Source organism: Selaginella moellendorffii, unplaced genomic scaffold, assembly GCF_000143415.4.
Source record: "Selaginella moellendorffii unplaced genomic scaffold, v1.0 SELMOscaffold_55, whole genome shotgun sequence".
NCBI classification, from domain to species: domain Eukaryota; kingdom Viridiplantae; phylum Streptophyta; class Lycopodiopsida; order Selaginellales; family Selaginellaceae; genus Selaginella; species Selaginella moellendorffii.
This window is the reverse complement of record NW_003314316.1, coordinates 733,303-750,761: the sequence shown is the minus strand read 5'-3', so window position 1 is coordinate 750,761 and position 17,459 is coordinate 733,303. Positions and strand designations below refer to the sequence as shown.

General features: G+C 47.4%; 4 protein-coding genes across 4 annotated transcripts; 2 read left to right on the top strand and 2 right to left on the bottom strand.

Annotated features, from left to right (window-relative positions):
• The first annotated feature begins 6 nt into the window (after nt 1-6).
• LOC9661956 (autophagy-related protein 9) lies at nt 7-3,481 on the top strand. Its single transcript, XM_002982865.2, has 9 exons — nt 7-793; nt 854-1,162; nt 1,218-1,440; nt 1,500-1,679; nt 1,733-1,939; nt 1,996-2,073; nt 2,127-2,308; nt 2,356-3,155; nt 3,210-3,481. The coding sequence occupies exons 1-8, from the start codon at nt 216-218 to the stop codon at nt 3,086-3,088; spliced, it is 2,490 nt and encodes an 829-aa protein (XP_002982911.2). The 5' UTR covers nt 7-215; the 3' UTR covers nt 3,089-3,155; nt 3,210-3,481.
• Nucleotides 3,332-6,278, bottom strand: LOC9662337 (CLP protease regulatory subunit CLPX1, mitochondrial). The gene is made up of 14 exons (XM_002982746.2): nt 5,521-6,278; nt 5,374-5,462; nt 5,213-5,319; nt 5,081-5,160; nt 4,945-4,995; nt 4,820-4,894; nt 4,685-4,762; nt 4,556-4,612; nt 4,428-4,498; nt 4,272-4,374; nt 4,117-4,221; nt 3,996-4,058; nt 3,812-3,934; nt 3,332-3,754 (listed from the first exon to the last, which is right to left on the bottom strand). The coding sequence occupies exons 1-14, from the start codon at nt 6,271-6,273 to the stop codon at nt 3,428-3,430; spliced, it is 2,082 nt and encodes a 693-aa protein (XP_002982792.2). The 5' UTR covers nt 6,274-6,278; the 3' UTR covers nt 3,332-3,427.
• A 327-nt stretch (nt 6,279-6,605) lies between these two features.
• On the bottom strand, nt 6,606-11,918 carry LOC112350881 (pentatricopeptide repeat-containing protein At4g02750-like). The gene is made up of 2 exons (XM_024687861.1): nt 11,781-11,918; nt 6,606-8,198 (listed from the first exon to the last, which is right to left on the bottom strand). The coding sequence occupies exons 1-2, from the start codon at nt 11,916-11,918 to the stop codon at nt 6,606-6,608; spliced, it is 1,731 nt and encodes a 576-aa protein (XP_024543629.1).
• A 117-nt stretch (nt 11,919-12,035) lies between these two features.
• On the top strand, nt 12,036-14,703 carry LOC9662336 (phenylalanine ammonia-lyase). Its single transcript, XM_002982864.2, has one exon. The coding sequence runs from the start codon at nt 12,268-12,270 to the stop codon at nt 14,437-14,439; it is 2,172 nt and encodes a 723-aa protein (XP_002982910.2). The 5' UTR covers nt 12,036-12,267; the 3' UTR covers nt 14,440-14,703.
• Nucleotides 14,704-17,459: the final 2,756 nt, after the last annotated feature.

Here is a 17,459-nt window from a genome sequence, read left to right as displayed (position 1 = left end):
GGTTTGAGGGAAGGAAGCGCCGCCGCCGCTGATCGATCGACGCGCCACCGGCTGGATCACCGCCACTCGCCAAAAGGTTAGGGTTTTTGGAGAGAGGGCCGGGAATCGTCGTCGCCGCTCCTCCGCCATGGCCGCCGATTGCTCGCTGGATGCCACAGGGAGGAGAAGAGGCTAGCGCGGAGGAAACAAAGGAATGGGATGGATGAAGGAGAAATATGTACGAGGTGATTAGCACAGGGCGTAGTATGCATAGAAATGAAGGAATTCACGAAGGATTCATGGTGGAGAGGCAAGGAGACGTGGAGCTTAACGATTACCAGCAGTTGCCAGGGGCGCCGCCGGCACCGCCACCCGGCGATGATTCTTCCAGTCCGGTGGATTTTATGAAGGAGGAGAGCCTCAAGTTTGATGCGGTCTCGGACTTGGATCGTTTCTTCGTGCGGCTCTATGAGTACCATCGCGAGCAGGGGTTCTGGTGCATTGTCACGCAGTGGGTTCTGGAGCTGCTGTGCCTGGCCTTCACCATCTTGTTCTCGGGGTTTTTCTTGCTCTTCGTCAACTGGCATGGCCTCCGGACTGCCAAGTGTGGGATTGCTGCGGCGGAAGCTGGGACTGCTCCTTGCGACTTGTCAAAGGAGGCGCTCTACGAGCATCCGCTACAGCCTCTCACGTTCTACAGGTTTATGGTCGTCACGTACTTGGTTCTGTTCTCGCTCTACTGGATCTTTTGTTTCCTGAGGTTCTTCACACAGCTCAAGGAAACTCTGGAGATCCGGGACTTTTACCACACAAGGTCTGTCTCTATCATTGCAAACTCTACTGTGGATTCACTTGTTTGCTTGTATTCTTGCAGTTTGTGCCTTACGGAACACGAGATACAGACCACCTTGTGGCCGGTGGTTCTGGAGAGAATTGTGCAGCAGAGGCTGTGTATAGTTCGGCATCTCTCGGCTCACGACATTGTGATGCGCATCATGCGAAAGGAGAATTATCTGATTGGGATGGTGAACAAGGGCGTTTTTGCGCTTCCTCTTCCACACTGGGTGCCGGGAGTCGGGCTGACTGTTGCCCGTGGTCCTCAGGGTGTGCGGAAGCGGCTGTTTCTCAGTAAGACCCTCGAGTGGAGTCTAAACTGGTGCATACTTCAGTATATGTTTGACAGGTAAAACGAAGTGTTCAGTGTGGGTCTGTTAATCACAATGTTCCCGTTCTTTCAGGCGCTTCTCCATTCAAAGAGACTTTCTTAACAATCCTCATCGGTTAAAGAAGCGCTTGAGAACATTCGGGCTGTGCATGCTCTTGTTGTCTCCCTTCTTGATAATATTTATGCTGGTATTCTTCTTCCTGAGGCATGCCGAGCAGTTTTACAATCACCCAAGCTCTGCTGTCTCCCGCCGGTGGTCCAACTTAGCAAAGTGGACATTCCGTGAGTTCAACGAGGTAAACTTCTTTGTTTCTAAATGCTCAACGATCTTAAACGTGGTGTGTGCTGCACGCAGCTGGAGCATATGTTTAATCAAAGGCTTAATGCGAGCTACAAACCGGCAGTCGAGTACGTTAAACAGTTTCCGTCTCCAATTGTTTCAAAGGTTGCAAAGTTCGTGTCTTTTGTCTCCGGCGGACTAGCAGCCGTGCTAATTATTATCGCGTTTTTGGATGAATCTCTCCTTGAAGCTCAGGTAAGACTGTGCTCTAATTTGAATAAGTTTTGACTCTTTATTTTTGCTCTTAGCTCTTTGGGCGCAACTTGTTATGGATGGCCGCTGTTTTCGGCACTATAACTGCAATCAGCAAGCAATGCACAGCCGACGAAAACCAAGTCTTTGATCCAGAAGGCTTCATGAGATATGTAGCACAGCATACGCATTACATGCCAAAACATTGGAGGGGAGCCGAGTATACGATCAGAATACGGCTGGAATTTGAAAAATTATTTCAGGTTTGTGGAGGCTAAGCTCATGAATCGGTCTAGGCTAATTCCTAACGTCTTTTCAGTATACGGGTGTGATGCTGCTGGAGGAAATGATTTCAATATTCGTCACGCCTTTTATCCTTATTGTTCTCCTCCCAGAGGTACTTCTATATGGCATGTTTATCGTGCATTGATGTTAGCTCTCCGTGTGCAGTGTGTCGATGATGTGCTGCAGTTTGTTCAGGACTTCACTGTCAATTTATCTGGCGTAGGCGATGTTTGCAGCCTTGCAGTATTTGATTTTGAGCACCACGGGAACATGAAGTATGGTTCCCCGTGTTTTACAGCCAAAGACCGAAGGAGCAACCAAGGAAAGATGGAAAAGTCGTTTCTAAGGTAACCGAAACATCACTTTTATCAGTTGTGCTAACTGCGTGCTGCAGCTTCAAGAGCAACTATCCAAACTGGGAACCCGACGCCAAAGGAAAACAGTTCCTAAATCTTCTTGCTCAGTTCCGAATGCGCCACGAAGATCCCGCAACGCACCCAATGTCGATCCCTTCATTGTCATCCACCATCCTGCACCAGACAGGAATCTTCAGGGACGGCATGAGTTCTCGGCATCCACTTCTCCGCGCGAGCATGAGGCAGAGCACGAGAAACGACTTCGTCCTACTGTCCAACAGCAACTTAGTCCAGGTGGATCAGATGTACTGGCTCGACCAGTACTACACGTCCAAGTCCGTGCAAGGCTACGAGATCGCGATACCAATGGGGGAACAGGTTGAACGTGAGAGTGGTGGCGAAAGCAATACCGGAGAGCTGCAGCGATATGCTGAAGCTGGCAGGAATCTGGTAAAGGCGACTACAAGCGACCGGGCTGCTACCGAGAGTCGATGGTGGGCACGGCGAGCTGGTGGCTCGGCCATGAACGGGGAGAGCATCTTCCAGCCTCCAGTGTTTCGGGGAGCAACCTTACCGCAGGACAGCGAGAGTGAGGAGGACCAGGACAGTGACTGGCTGCGAAGACCGTCACGGAGTTCTTTCACGAGCACTCACGCTGACAACGATGGTGGCGGCCAGTTTGATCTCCCCTTTGGCGACGTGTACGAGAAGTCACGCGATTTCTCGGCGGACAAGCAAAGGCCAGGCGGTGGTGAAGTGAGGTCTGTGTGAAGTTTCATCTCTTTCAAGCAAAAGCAGGAGAGATGGATTTCTTCCTGGCTTCTACTGCTACTTCCGGGTACGTTTACTCTCTTCTCTTTACGTGGCTTTGAAAAGATTTTGTCTAATCCAGGCTGTGACCGAAAGGATTTTATTCTTTCAATCGTGATGTGAAGGCCAAGGTTTTCTACGAGATTTAGAGTCGATGATCCGACACGGCACGACGACAGGTTTTTCAGTGTAAAGCTTCGTCGCTAGCTAACAATCCGTTTTGTTTATTTTGGTCCGTCAAAGCCACCCATTTATTCTGTACAGAAGAACCAAAAGGAAAAAAAACACTACTTTTTTCTCTTAAAGCTTGTATGCCTTGTAATAAAAATAAAAAGGTGAAAAAGTCTTCAACAATGCCTGTTCCCTCCGGCTACCACCACCAATGCTGCTCCAGAGTCTCTGGATTTCTTCTCGTGAAATCTCTGGGAGATGAGATGAGAAAACGTAAAAGTTTTGAGAGCTTCCGACCTTTTCTTCGTTTTCAAGGTGCTTGGCTACAAACATCTCGAGCGCGTTGTCTCCGCGAAGAATCTTGGCGGCACCTGGTTGGCCATCCGGTGTGCCAACGGCAGCACCGTCAATCACCACTCCATCAATCTTGGCAGCTCCAATATCACCGTCGGGAACCTTGGAATAACAAAGTCTGTATGAATTTCCAATTCGAAGAAAAAGTTAGCGACTCACAACGAACATTGCCTCCGTGAGGAGCTGCTCCAGGATAGAACGCAAGCCACGGGCACCTGTGTTTTTGACCATAGCCTTTTGAGCGATCCTTCTCAGTCCTAAAGTGGTAATGTGAAGTTTCACCTTAACAGAGAAAGAAAGCGGATCGGCACATGGAGGAGGAAATTTTTGAGACATCTCTTACGTCGTTCATTGCAAAGAGCTTGGTGTACTGTTTGCCCAATGCGTTCTTAGGCGTCATGAGAACCTGCTCGCTTGCAAAAGTAGGAAAAAGTATGCTGTAAAGTATAACTCATTTCACTAACCTGGACAAGTTGATCCTCGTTCAAAGCGGAAAGGCTCACAATCACTGGAAAGCGTCCAATAAACTCTGGTATCAATCCATATGAAATGAGATCACTGCTCTCGACCTGCTCAAGAGAAAAGAGAGATCTCTAAATATTAGAGCCGTAAAGCGAACCTTTTCAAGCAATGATGAAGCAACCGTCGCACTGGTTGTACCACCGTTATTTCTTATATTGGCTCGCACTGGTGCCCCAAAACCGATGGACGAATCTTGTCTCCTGGGATATTGCTTTAGATAAAAACGATAACTAAAGTCTTTGCAACCACCAACCTCTCAGCAATCGTTTTCTCCAGATCCACGAAAGCTCCCCCGCATATAAAAAGGATTTCTTTCGTATCAATCTGAAAGTAGGCATGGTTAAATAAATCAAAGCTGAAAGATAGAACCCCACAGCAAACCTGGGTGTGATCGCTACGAGGATGCTTTCTAGCTCCTTTCTCAGGGACGTTAACAATCTGTACACACTCACTGAACGAGTTGATTACCCGAGAAGCCTTTGCAATGAGAATAGAATTTCAGCTCCTTACAGTTCCTTCCAAAATTTTGAGCAGTGCTTGTTGAACACCTTCACCGCTCACGTCCCTTCCAATGTTGAGGCTTTCTGACTGCACTGGAGAAAAGTCAGGCCGAAAGAAAGAAAGAAAAATGGATTTTGATCATACCTTTTTGGTAATTTTGTCGACTTCGTCAATGTAGACTATTCCTTGCTGAGCTGCATTTACGTTGAACTCGGCCGCCTAGTGAAAGACAAAAAGCTTAGGACCAGGTAATAGTATCCCAAACATACCACAAGAAGTTTATGAAGGATAGATTCCACGTCTTCTCCAACATATCCTGCCTAAGGAGCCAATACTTTATAACGAACCAAGCTCAAACAAAATTTCCTTACTTGCATCTTAGAAAATTTGTTGATTGAATCTTGCCTGTGTGAGCGTCGTAGCATCTGCAATTATGAAGGGAACATTCACAAACTTTGCCAAGCACTTAGCTAACAATGTCTTCCCTGCAAAAAATCAAGGTGAGCTTGCATGGAATCTTGTGTAAAGCATCGGTACCAGAGCCAGTAGGACCGAGCAACAGCACATTGCTCTTCTCAAGCTCAACTTCATCGTCTCCAGACGCATTGGCATTCGACACTACGCTCTCATCAAATTCCTCTGATCTGAAAAACGATGCAAGCACTTGTTGGTATAGGAATAGAAAAAATGTTGCGTACTCTCCCATAGAAGCGGCTTTGGCAGCTTCATTTCTTAAACTCTCAAAGTAAATCCGTTTGTAGTGATTATAGACTGCCACAGACAACACCTGGAAGAGAAGAACAACCAAACGTAAGATAAAAGCAAGAACACGAGCACCATCACACCTTTTTGGCTCGGTCCTGGCCGATGACGAACTTGTCAAGCTCCTCGGAGATCTCACGAGGAGAAGGCAAATTCCTCCCGAGATTGGAACCACCCCATCTCCGGCTCGTGTCACCCAGCGAGTAGCTCGATCCAGAGTTGTGCTTGGACGATTTCTTGAGTGAGCGCGTGACGTGGGTGTCTGGTGGAATGGGAGGTGACGGTGGCTCCACAGGAATCATGCCCCCGGAGCTTTCCCTGGAGTCCCTTCCACCGTCATTCTTACCACCACCGGAAGCCGACGAAGAAGAAGACGATGGCGATGACGACGACACCTTCTCCAGCAATGCATTGTTGATCATCTTCCTCACCCAGCCGCGGAGCTGATCGTCCATGGAGGAGGAAGGACGAGGAGGAGAAGATTGTTCTTGCTCCTTCTCCTTGCTGCTCCTGGGATCTTGCGCACATCCGGCCGCGAATTCCAGTGGCCCGATGGAACACATTGCCCCGCAGTGAGGGCAAGCCTGCTCGAAGGAGTAGCCGCGCTTGCCGAAGATATCGTGGAGATACGTTGCCGACGACGAGGATCCGGACGAGACAGGAATCGAGATCTTGGCATCGCAGGACGGGCACCGCGTCTCCGTTTTGATCGACGATGACGAATCGCCGCTGCTACTCCCACTCTCGAAATTCCTGCGCTTGATCAAGATCGCGGGCGTCGAATGGCCGCTTAGATTCTTGCCCCGGCTGGAGATTATGAGGCTTCCAGACGGCATCCGCCATGGCAGCGATCTGCAGTGCGTGCTCTTGCCCTCGCAGAACCGGAGCAGCGATTTCAGCGAGGCGGTGAGGATTTTGGTGCTGCATTGTCGCGAATCGCCTACCAGGGGCTTGAATCTCACGATCATCGTTGGAGGAGGGCAGGAATCAAGGCCCAGGCGCCGCGCTATCGCCTCGGTGCTAGCATCGTGGAGAATCCCTTTCTAGGGTTCCTTCCAAAGTAAGAATAAGCCAATTGGTGCATCCATTCCCACTACCAATAAATGCGCGCCACATCAGAATTAGGGCTTTCAAAATTACACCCTAATTTCAAATCGTGGCGGGGAGTTTAGATCAATGTTTGTGACAACGAGACGTAAGCAGCAGCGTTGTTTGGTTCCATCTCAAGAACAGACATGGCACACACTCTTCCTTGCTCAACGTTTTTGTCACTGGAACAAAACGCGAGCATGCAATGCCAATCTACAAGATCAGGAACGCTGGGCATTTCAGCAATCACGGCTTGGGCATTCGCCAAAACGACTGCCCGGCACAGGAGATCGATCACGCAGCTGTAGTGCTGCTTGGTTGCCTCCAATCCGAAGTCCCATGCCATGGATCTGAAGCAAGAGATGCCCAGTACGCAGTTCCCCGCCCGGCCGCAGGCAACCAAGAAGCAAGCAACGCTGATTGCGCTGGGGATCCACTGCTGCTGAAGCTCGAAGAAGAATCCGATCGCTTGGGCTGGCTTGCCTTGCCCCGCAAATGCCGCCAGCACTGAATTCCAGCTCACGAAATCGCGCTCCGGCATCGATCGGAAGACTTTTTCCGCTTCTTGCAGATGACCATCGCGGGCAAATGCAGAAAGAACTATGTTCCAAGTTGTTACGTCTCTCTGGTTAGCCCTGTGAAAAACACCAACTGCACTAGCAAGTTTACGATTAAGTGCTAAAGATGAAATAAATGCGTTTTGGGCTATGGTATCTACTTCGGGCATTGTATAAAATAAAGCCTCTGCTTCTTCAAAATACCCGAACGAGGTATATGCAAAGATCATCGACGTCCAAGAGGAGATGCACCAGCTGCGGACCTGATCAAATATTTCCTTTGCTTCCTCAAGCTTCCCACACCGTGCCAGAGTGTCTACCATGACTGACATGGATCCTACGTCATGCACAGGCATTTTCCCAAACAAGTTAATTACGTGTAAGATTTGCCCATCTTGGGCGAATGCTGCCAGCATGGCATTCCACGCTGTCAGGTCTCGTCCAGGCATTTCATGAAAGATGCCCTGTGCTTGGGTGACGTGGCCAGCGCGACCGTATGACGTCAGCATCACTGTCCATGACACAATGTTGTGCTCTGGCATCCGATCAAAGAGATCTCTTGTTTCACCCAGAAGAAGAGGATCCTGGCCAAATGCGGCTACCATCGTCGTCCAGGTGACGAGATTCTTCTCCAGCATTGAATCAAACAAGCGGTTTGCCTCGAGGATTTGTGATTCCTGAGCGTAAGCTCGCAGCAACGTTGTCGAGGAAATTAGATTTGTCTCAGGCATCCGATCGAAAAAGGATTTGGCCTCTTGGAGATAGCCTTCCTGGACAAATGCCGCGAGCATCGCATTCATGGCAACGAGATTCCACTCTAGCATTGAGTCGAACAGACTCTTTGCATGCTGGATCTTGCCGTTGGAACCAAACCCACTAATTGCGACCGTCCATGACATGAGATTCCTCTCGGGCATAGCACCAAACAAAGCGTTCATGCCCTCCAGATCCCCAGTTCGGGCATATCCCGTTAGCATCACTGTCCAAGAGAAAAGATTCCTTCTCTTCATGGAATCAAACACCCTCTTTGTGTCATCGAAAGAGGAACAAGATGCCATGCTTGCCAGCAAGGAATTCCAGGATGCTAGGATCTGATCTGGCATGGAATCAAAGACCTACATTTGACAGGACAAGATTCCCAATGCCAGTATTATGTCCTTTCAAAAGCTGGTGGAAGATTTACTATGCTTTTTACCACAAAGTCACAATCTTATGCCTAGCAAATCATTTGCAGAGGTTGTTAGATTCCACATGTCCCACACTTGATTGTCACTATCTAGATTTTTGCTTTGGGGTGGATTTATAAAAGATGGTGTGAGCTATCATCAACACAACATAAGATTTATGTCACTTGAAAGATGAATGTGTATATATATTTCCTAATGTTTTATAGAGACTAAAACAACATTAAAATGTAAGTAATTAAATTTTCCATTTTACTTAAATCACTTAACCACACCTTTAACCACTTAGAGGAGTTTCACTCACAACCTCCATAAGTTCTACTCCGGACTTAGGGAATTGTTAGCCCCATAAATAACATCTATACCACTTAGCCTTTGCACTTGGTTCAAATGTTTCACTTATTCCATCTTATGACCAACACCCAAAAGTACTACCAATATATCAATCTATTATGTTAAAGCTATGCCCATTCATTTTTGTCACCTTAGTGGTTTAAGACCACCTACATTACAAACCCATCTCTTAAAGATTTGTTTATGAGTGGTCATCTTATGACCACATCTTAGCATCTTTAAGATGCTGGAAAACATGAGGAACACCCTTCTCTAATATTCTTTTTTTAATTCCCACCAAGTCCCCATCCACAGCCATACTTGCCAACATTGTCACTAAGTCAAGGCTTAAAGGGCTGACCGTTAAGTTCCACTGATATCTAAAACTTCTTCACCATGTGATCATATCCTTAGTCACTACATAAAAGGACTTTTCAACTTTAGTGTAAGCAATCAAAAGGAATGACTTGAGATACGATCCATAAAGTTCAAATATATAGGGAAAGGGCCTATGAATAATAGTGCACCCCTTTTTTCAATCAGTTAAGGGTCTTGAGATACTTAAGGTTAAGTGTTCTTAGGTTTGAATAGTACTAGGTTGGGTGACCTCCCGGGAAGTCTTAACTTAGAAGCTTATATTTAACCTTGGACTCTTTAATGGCTATACCATCATCCAACATGTGGATATACTTTTAGTCACACTACTTTTCCTGGCCAAATTAGCACCACTGAAATCTTCCCCTTACTATACTTTTGGAGTTCCTAAAGTTTATAGAAGATAATTGTTTTGGGCTTTCACCCTTAGACTTAGACTTGGATTTGGACTCGAATTCGGGCTCAGACTTAGACTTGGTTTCGGTCTCAATCTTAGTCTTGGATTCCATCTTGGGTCCATCTCGAACTCCATTTTGGGTCCATCTCAGACTCCATCTTGGGTCCATCTTTGACTCCATCTCAGATTCCATCTTGTTCCTGATAGTTCCATATGTCACAACATTTGCCATGTATCAGTCTTTCTTGTGTCCCTTTTTGGAGACTCATTCACTAATTGCTTCATGCTCATCCCTTGAGCACTTAATTTATAGTTCCACTCCCACTCTTGACTTTTTAGGTCGAAGCTTTTGTAAATGACAAAGCATCACTTCAATGTTATCAACACCAAAACAAAGCTAGAAGAAAGCAAAAGTGAATCACCACTCAAAACTCTTTAGTAACCAAGTTAACCAAAGTCAAAAATATTTTACTCAATATCCAAAACTAATCCTTCAATAATATATAGTTATAAATAACACATCATCAATGAGTGATTCATCACATCCAAGACTCAATGAAATCCAACACCACAGATTAAACACAACTAAATAAAATCGATAAAGGTGGAATTGATATACTAATATGGAAAAACCATACAAGTTTAATAACACAATCCTTTGCAACACCATCCAGTAAAGTAAACCTATCACTAACAAATTTTCATTAAGCAAAGCAAGTGTCAACAGTCCTTAACAAAATTTACAAGCAATCACTAATTGCAAGACAACTAACAATCACTTTTTAACTTGTCTTTCATAAAATCTAAACACTAAACTCATATCATCAAGTTATATATTTTTCCAATATAAATGTAATACCCTTGGTACGAGATAAAGGTTCATGAATAAACACGATTAAATGACCACTCAAATCTAATTAAATTGTAATAAACTCATAAACACGTATAACTAATAATTTTGAGCATATCTTGATGAGGCTAACTAGTTAAAACTAAAGTAAAAATTATGAAATGGACTCATATTAGTATACAACCTCTTCATAGACAAGGCTATAATATGGATACTAACATTTTAACTGTAAACAACTAAGTTGGACATCACTATCCTTAGCCAAGGTGTAGGGCCACTAAGACCAAGTCAAAATCAATAAAAGTTCATTACTCTCATAGAGTTTAATAAAATGCAAGATGCAACTTGCCACCAAACATAATGCTACAAAACAAAGACACAAAGATCACATTTATAGAAAAGTGTAATGGCCACTTTTCTATACCAACTCCAGACTCTATCCAAACTCAATTGTTTTAACCTAAAAGTTAACATCCCTTTTAGATTGCATCTTACAAATTATTTACTAAGGTCTAAATTAACTAAGATCACTTCACTAATTTGTATTGGCTTTTGAAAACAAAATGGTTTTTGAGCAAAATGATCAATAGATCAGCCATTGGAAAAGTTTAAGAAAAATTTTTGAAAAATTTTCATCCTAGAGAAAGAATGATTTTTAGTCTAAAAATATAAACTTTCAAGACTCAACCACCTTTCTTTTACATACAACTTCATATAGGTTCACCTCAACACAAATTTTTATAACTCAATAGCATGCTAACATTATGCTCATATTTCCAAATTCGACATCAACATCTGTAAAATGCAAAGTGAATACCCAAGATTTGATCATGAAGACCATATCTTCAAATATCTACATTGCACTAACACTTTTCTTCAATCACCTTTAAGATCTAATGTGAAAGCAAAACACTAACAAAAAAAATGACATGAAAAATCAAGATGTAAAGAAAATTCCTCATCACTCGAAATAACAATGCCAGTTTCACTAACATAAATGCTAGCGATGTCAATGCCTCAATTATACACCTTCTTCATCCAACAATTTACTCAAAGTGTTAACGAATAAACCAACAAGTTATAACAAGTGAATGTTATAACCTTTTCCAACACTTTATAAGCAAATTCTCAAAGAAACAAAATACTAACTTAAACTTAGCATAATGGATCACCATTGAGAATCCAAATACCCTTTTTCCCTTTATATTTGAACTATTATAAATTATTTGTCAAGTCATTCCCTTTAGTTATTAAGCATGTGGTGTGTTAGAGCAACAAATAGGGCATTGAAACCACTAGGAAATCAAGGAAGAGAGAAAACTACACAATGCATGCTGAAGAACTATAATAGGCAAATTGCATAAACACTGTAGATAGATCCACCAAACCAAATAACTCTAAGGCATTTCAGATTGATCAAAACATAGAGGGGAGATGGCTGGTCTCTCCACACAGCACATAACACCACACATACACAAGAAAGAAGAGAACCCCCAAACAAAAAGATAGATATTAGCATACATGCATCAACCTTTTAGGGCTCCACGTCAATGCCCACCAGTCTATCCACCCGTCCGCCATGTGGGCTTGACAATCCGGCCGTCCACCTGGACGCCGCGGTTGCCGCCCATCCGTAGGTTGGTCCGGCCCAGAATATTCTCGAGGCATACATCATGCCAGTCATGGCCATGGCCATGACCGCGCAGCCGTCGGATGGGCCCTCATCCGAGGGCGGCAGCGCGGGTATAAAGGGAAGTTCAAACGCTGGCACGGATCAGTGTTCTCTCTTCTCTCTTTTTCCAACGCACAAAAGAAGAAGAACACACAAAGAAGAGCGCAAACATTCGATTTGATCCGAGAGAGAGGACGATTCGATCGGAGAACAGGGCAAGGCCGGGCAATCGATTCCACGCATCCTCGTCTTGTGCATTGGCAGGAGCTCGATTTACCGGCGCTCTCAATTTGGGCTTCTCATTCCTCCCCTGCTGCAGGAGCTAGACAAATCCTCCCTCAATCGATCGATCGATCCAGGGGAAGAAGCGAAAATGGTGGCCAACGGCAGCGACACAACCTCCTCCTACTCGCCGCTCGTCCGGGTGTCGCCAGATCCCACGCTCTGCCTCCCCAATTCCACTCCGCGCTACGACACATCCGATCCCCTCAGCTGGAAGAAGGCCGCGGCGGCGATGTCGGGTAGCCACCTCGAGGAGGTCCGCGAGATGGTCCACACCGTCTACGGCGCCGCCAAGCCCAGCTTCTCGATCGAGGGCACCACGCTCACCATCGCCCAGGTGGCGGCAGTGGCCAAGCGCGGCGCCCAGGTACGCTTGGATTCCGCCGCCGCCAAGAAGAGGGTGGACGAGAGCTCCAACTGGGTACTCGACAATGCGATGAAGGGGACCGACATCTACGGTGTCACGACTGGATTCGGCGCCACCTCCCACCGCCGGATCAACCAGGGCGTGGGGCTCCAGCGCGAGCTCATCCGCGTCCTCAACGCCGGGATCTTCAGCGACGACGATTCGACCAACGTTCTCCCGCTGGCCTTCGCGCGCGCCGCGATGCTGGTGCGCACCAACACGCTCCTCCAGGGCTACTCGGGCATCCGGTGGGAGATCCTGTCCGCCATGGAGAAGCTCGTCAACTCGGGCATCGTGGCGCGGATCCCACTCCGAGGGACGATCACTGCCTCCGGCGATCTCGTCCCTCTCAGCTACATTGCCGGGCTGCTCAGCGGCCGATCCAACGTGCGCGCCGTCTTGCCGGATGGGAAGGTCGTCACCAGCGCCGAGGCGCTCAAGCTCGTCGGCGTGGAGCAGCCGTTCGAGCTCCAGCCCAAGGAAGGCTTCGCCATCGTCAACGGCACGGCAGTCGGCGCGGCGGTGGCCTCCATCGCCTGCTTCGACGCCAACGTCCTGGCGCTCCTGGCCGAGATCCTGTCCGCGATGTTCTGCGAGGCGATGCAAGGCAAGCCCGAGTTCACGGATCCGCTGACGCACAAGCTCAAGCACCACCCCGGCCAGATCGAGGCCGCCGCCATCATGGAACATGTCCTCGCCGGGAGCTCCTACATGAAGGCCGCCGCCAAGCTCCACGAGACCGACTCCCTCAAGAAGCCCAAGCAGGACCGCTACGCGCTGCGCACCTCCCCGCAGTGGCTCGGCCCCCAGATCGAAGTCATCCGCCACGCCACTCACTCCATCCAGCGCGAGATCAACTCCGTGAATGACAACCCGATCATCGATGTTGCTCGCGACAAGGCCCTCCACGGCGGGAACTTCCAGGGGACGCCCATCGGTGTGTCCATGGATAACTTGCGCTTGGCGGTGGCGGCCATCGGGAAACTCATGTTCGCGCAGTTCTCGGAGCTCGTCAATGACTTCTACAACAACGGCCTGCCTTCCAACTTGAGCGGCGGATCCAACCCGAGCTTGGACTATGGTTTCAAAGGTGCCGAGATCGCCATGGCCTCGTACACCTCGGAGCTCCAGTACCTGGCCAACCCGGTCACCACCCACGTCCAGAGCGCCGAGCAGCACAACCAGGACGTGAACTCTCTCGGCCTCGTCTCCGCTCGCAAGACGGTGGAAGCTCTCGACATCCTCAAGCTCATGTCGTCGACGTATCTGGTGGCATTGTGCCAGGCCATCGACCTCCGCCACCTCGAGGAGAACTTGCAAGCCACTGTGAAGCAGACCGTCTCTCACGCCGCTAAGAACACGGTCACCACCGGAGCTGCCGGAGCGCTGCTGCCGTCGCGCTTCTGCGAGAAGGAGCTCCTGTCCGTGGTGGACAACCAGCACGTCTTCACCTACATCGATGATCCGGCCAGCGCTGGATACCCGCTCATGCAGAAGCTCCGCCAGGTTCTCGTCGAGCACGCCTTGAAGAACATCGGGGACGAGAGCTCCTCGGTGTTGCACAAGATCGGGCTGTTCGAGGAGGAGCTCAAGGCGGCGTTGAGTGTCGAGGTCCCGGCGGCCAGGGAGGCGTACGAGAGCGGTAACGCGGTGCTGCCAAACCGGATCTTCGACTGTGCCTCGGCGCCGCTGTATGAGTTTGTGAGGAAAGGTGCTGGAACTGCGCTGCTCATGGGGACCAAGAGTGGAACGCCCGGCGAGGACTTCACCAAAGTCTACGATGCCATCTGCCAGGGGAAGCTTGTTGCTCCCTTGTTGAAGTGTCTCGATGGCTGGTCCGGAACGCCCAGTTTTTGAGCTGCGCTAACTCGCTAGCTCTCGATCAAACGAGCGGGTCAGCGAGCGAGCACACTTCTTGTGTTTCTCTTCAGCTTCTCCTTCCTTTTCTCAGAACGCGACACGGGACGTTCAAAGATTTCGAGATCTCTTGCCGGTTCATCCATTTTTTTCTGACATCATCTCTCTTGGTGTTTTTCTTCTTCTTCTTCCCTGTGCTGCTGCTGTTACTGCTGTGGCGGCTGCTGTATTTATTGTGTACATCTAATGAAATGTTGGCGAGTTTGTCTCTCGTTGCCTAGTTGCTCTCCTGCTTTCTTCTAAGTGGATGAAAAGGTTATGACTTTCTCTTGGGTTCCAACACCACTGGAAGTTTGGATTTTGTCCGTCCAATCAGGAAACCAGTAGGAACCTTTAAAGCAGCCGAGCCGAGCCAAATCGAGCCAGCCGAAAGTCAAGTAACGAGTGGAGAAGAGCTGTTCTAAACGTTGAGGAAATCAACACCACTGTAGCTCACTTGCATGAGTAGCTGGGCCTTCCATCTACTGCAACATCCGAGGCTCTAGAATTGTTTTTTCTTTCTTTGCTTTCTTTTTCGCTGATCGGTCTGAGAGAAGAGCCCGGCGATAATCTCTGGTCCTTCTCAGGCAACAACAAGGAATTAAAGCGACAAAAAACAGGAGAGAAAAAATAAAACTATCGATCGATCTAACAATCGAGTCTAGCACTTACTTTCTCTCGCAGATCTGTGCGACACACTGCCACCTTTAATTGCCGTGCTGTGCCACCAATTTCTTCTTTTCCCTCTTGGACATTTTCTGGAGTTTCTTGAGGTTGGTCACCTTCTGGAGCTTCAACCCCGACTTCTTCACGTTTTCCTCCTTCCTCTTCTTGTACTCCTCCAGCCTCTTTCGCTTCTCCACCTTGTTGGCCCGGATTTGCTCCTTGAGCTGCTGCTTGCGCTCCCGGAACTCTGCCGCGATGCGCTTGGCCTTGGCGCGCTCCTCCAGGCTGCTGCCCTCGACCCACAGCGCCGACGCGCGGCACGTCTTCACCTCCTTCCACTTGCGCCCTGACACCTTCCCCGCGATCACGCTGTCGTAGCTGGGCTTACCGTAGACGGGCCTGGAATCTCCCTCATCCAAGCAGGACGAGGCTCTGGTCCAAAGCCTGCCGTCTCCTCCTGCCACTGCTCCTCCACATCCATCGCCGCCTGATCGGCATCGCGCTTGTGCTTCTTGTTCTTGGCGCCGCCTAGCCCCTCGTCGAGGAATCGAAAATCCAGAGGCGCCGCCCCCGCCATGACTCCAAGAATGCCCTCCCTCGCTCGCGCGGGACAAAACTTCATATATTCTGCAAGTTTTATAAGCCCTAATGGAATCTTGATTTAGAATCTTTTGCCAAAAAATTTTAAACCCAAACCCAAAAATAAAAGATAATGGAAATTTAAATGTGTGAGGTTAAAGTGCTGTATATTAATATTAGCATAGTGGGATTTTAATAACTATCATTCGTTCTTATATATAAACGAGTACTTGCCCAGCAAATGCTGTGGTGCAAGTGCATGGTGTAACATTTGTCACCACGCCCTCTTCCCTTCCCGGCCACACATGCATCCTGCCCATTGGCCACCACAACATTGAGCCGATATTCCCACTAACCATGGCCACCGGCCCTGGCCCGAGCCTGGGCTGGCTTCCCCTTGCCGAGAACCATGGCTTCCGAGGCTGCCCCGGGCCTGGGATCGGACGGCTGCGGGGGTGTGGGTTTTTCGTTCTTATTATTATAGATTAGGGTTTTTGGGTTAATTGATATATATATTTTTATATTCCACTTCCATATTTTATACACTCACAGTGAGGAGCACTTTTGATCGTCCTTGTAGAGTGTTTAAATTTGGGATTTTGGTTTGGATTTAGTTTTTGCATTATCTAAATTTTCTTTTCCTTTTACTTTTTTCATTTTTTTTTCTTTTGTTCTTTCCTTTTTCATTCATCTTCATGGCAGAGTAATAGTCTCCTCCTCTTTTGATTTTAGAATAATAGTTAGTGCAATTGCTTGATGCTATGTAATTGCAATTGAACAACCAAATTCAATTGATGGTGGCACTTATGGTGCATGGTACAGTTCCTCCTATTCTTGCTGCCAATTTTTATGTTCAATTGGAGTTATTCCATAGGAATCCTGGGGATGATATATACTATTGGTTTAATCACTTTATGGTGATTGCCACATATCATTCTTAGGATATGCTTAGCGTTTACATGAATTTCCCACATGTCTCCAAGGGACGACACTGCAGTGATACAATGGCTTGAGTGCAACCACTCGTGCGGATTGGAGCATTCTCTCAGATGTTTTCAAACGAGTATTTAGACATGCTGATGATTGTGATGATACTTTCTAACAATTGCATCGTTTTCGTCAAAGAGCCATTTGAATCAATGATGCAATATAGCATTTGTTTCCATAACTTCTTGCTTCATGCAGAGTCAAATATGTGTAAGCGACTAATTTTTCCATTCTACTTTAGTCACTTAACCACACCTTTAACCACTTAGAGGAGTCTCATTCACAACCTCAAAAAGTTCAATTCAAGACTTAGGGTTTGTTAGCCCCAAGAATGGCATCCATGCCACTTAACCTTTGCACTTATTCCAAGTGCTCCACGTGTCTGGTCCCATGATCGACACCCAAAAGTACCACTGATATATCAGCCTGTTACACTAAGGCCGTGTCTATTCACCTTTGTCACATTGGTGATCCAACACCAACTACATCATAGTCCCATCTCTTAAAGATTAGGTCATTTGTCCATGAGTGGTCATCCCATATCCACTTCTTAACATCCTTAGAATGCCTGTAGACATGGGGAATAGCTTTCCCTAATATCCTTTTTTCAGTCCCCACCAAATCCTTTTCTATCCATGGCCGTGTTTGCCAACACTACTATTGAATCAAGGCCCACAGGCTTGACCAAGTCCTTTTGTTCTCTAGGACTTCCTTGTCATGTGACCGCATCCTTGCTCACTACACCAAAG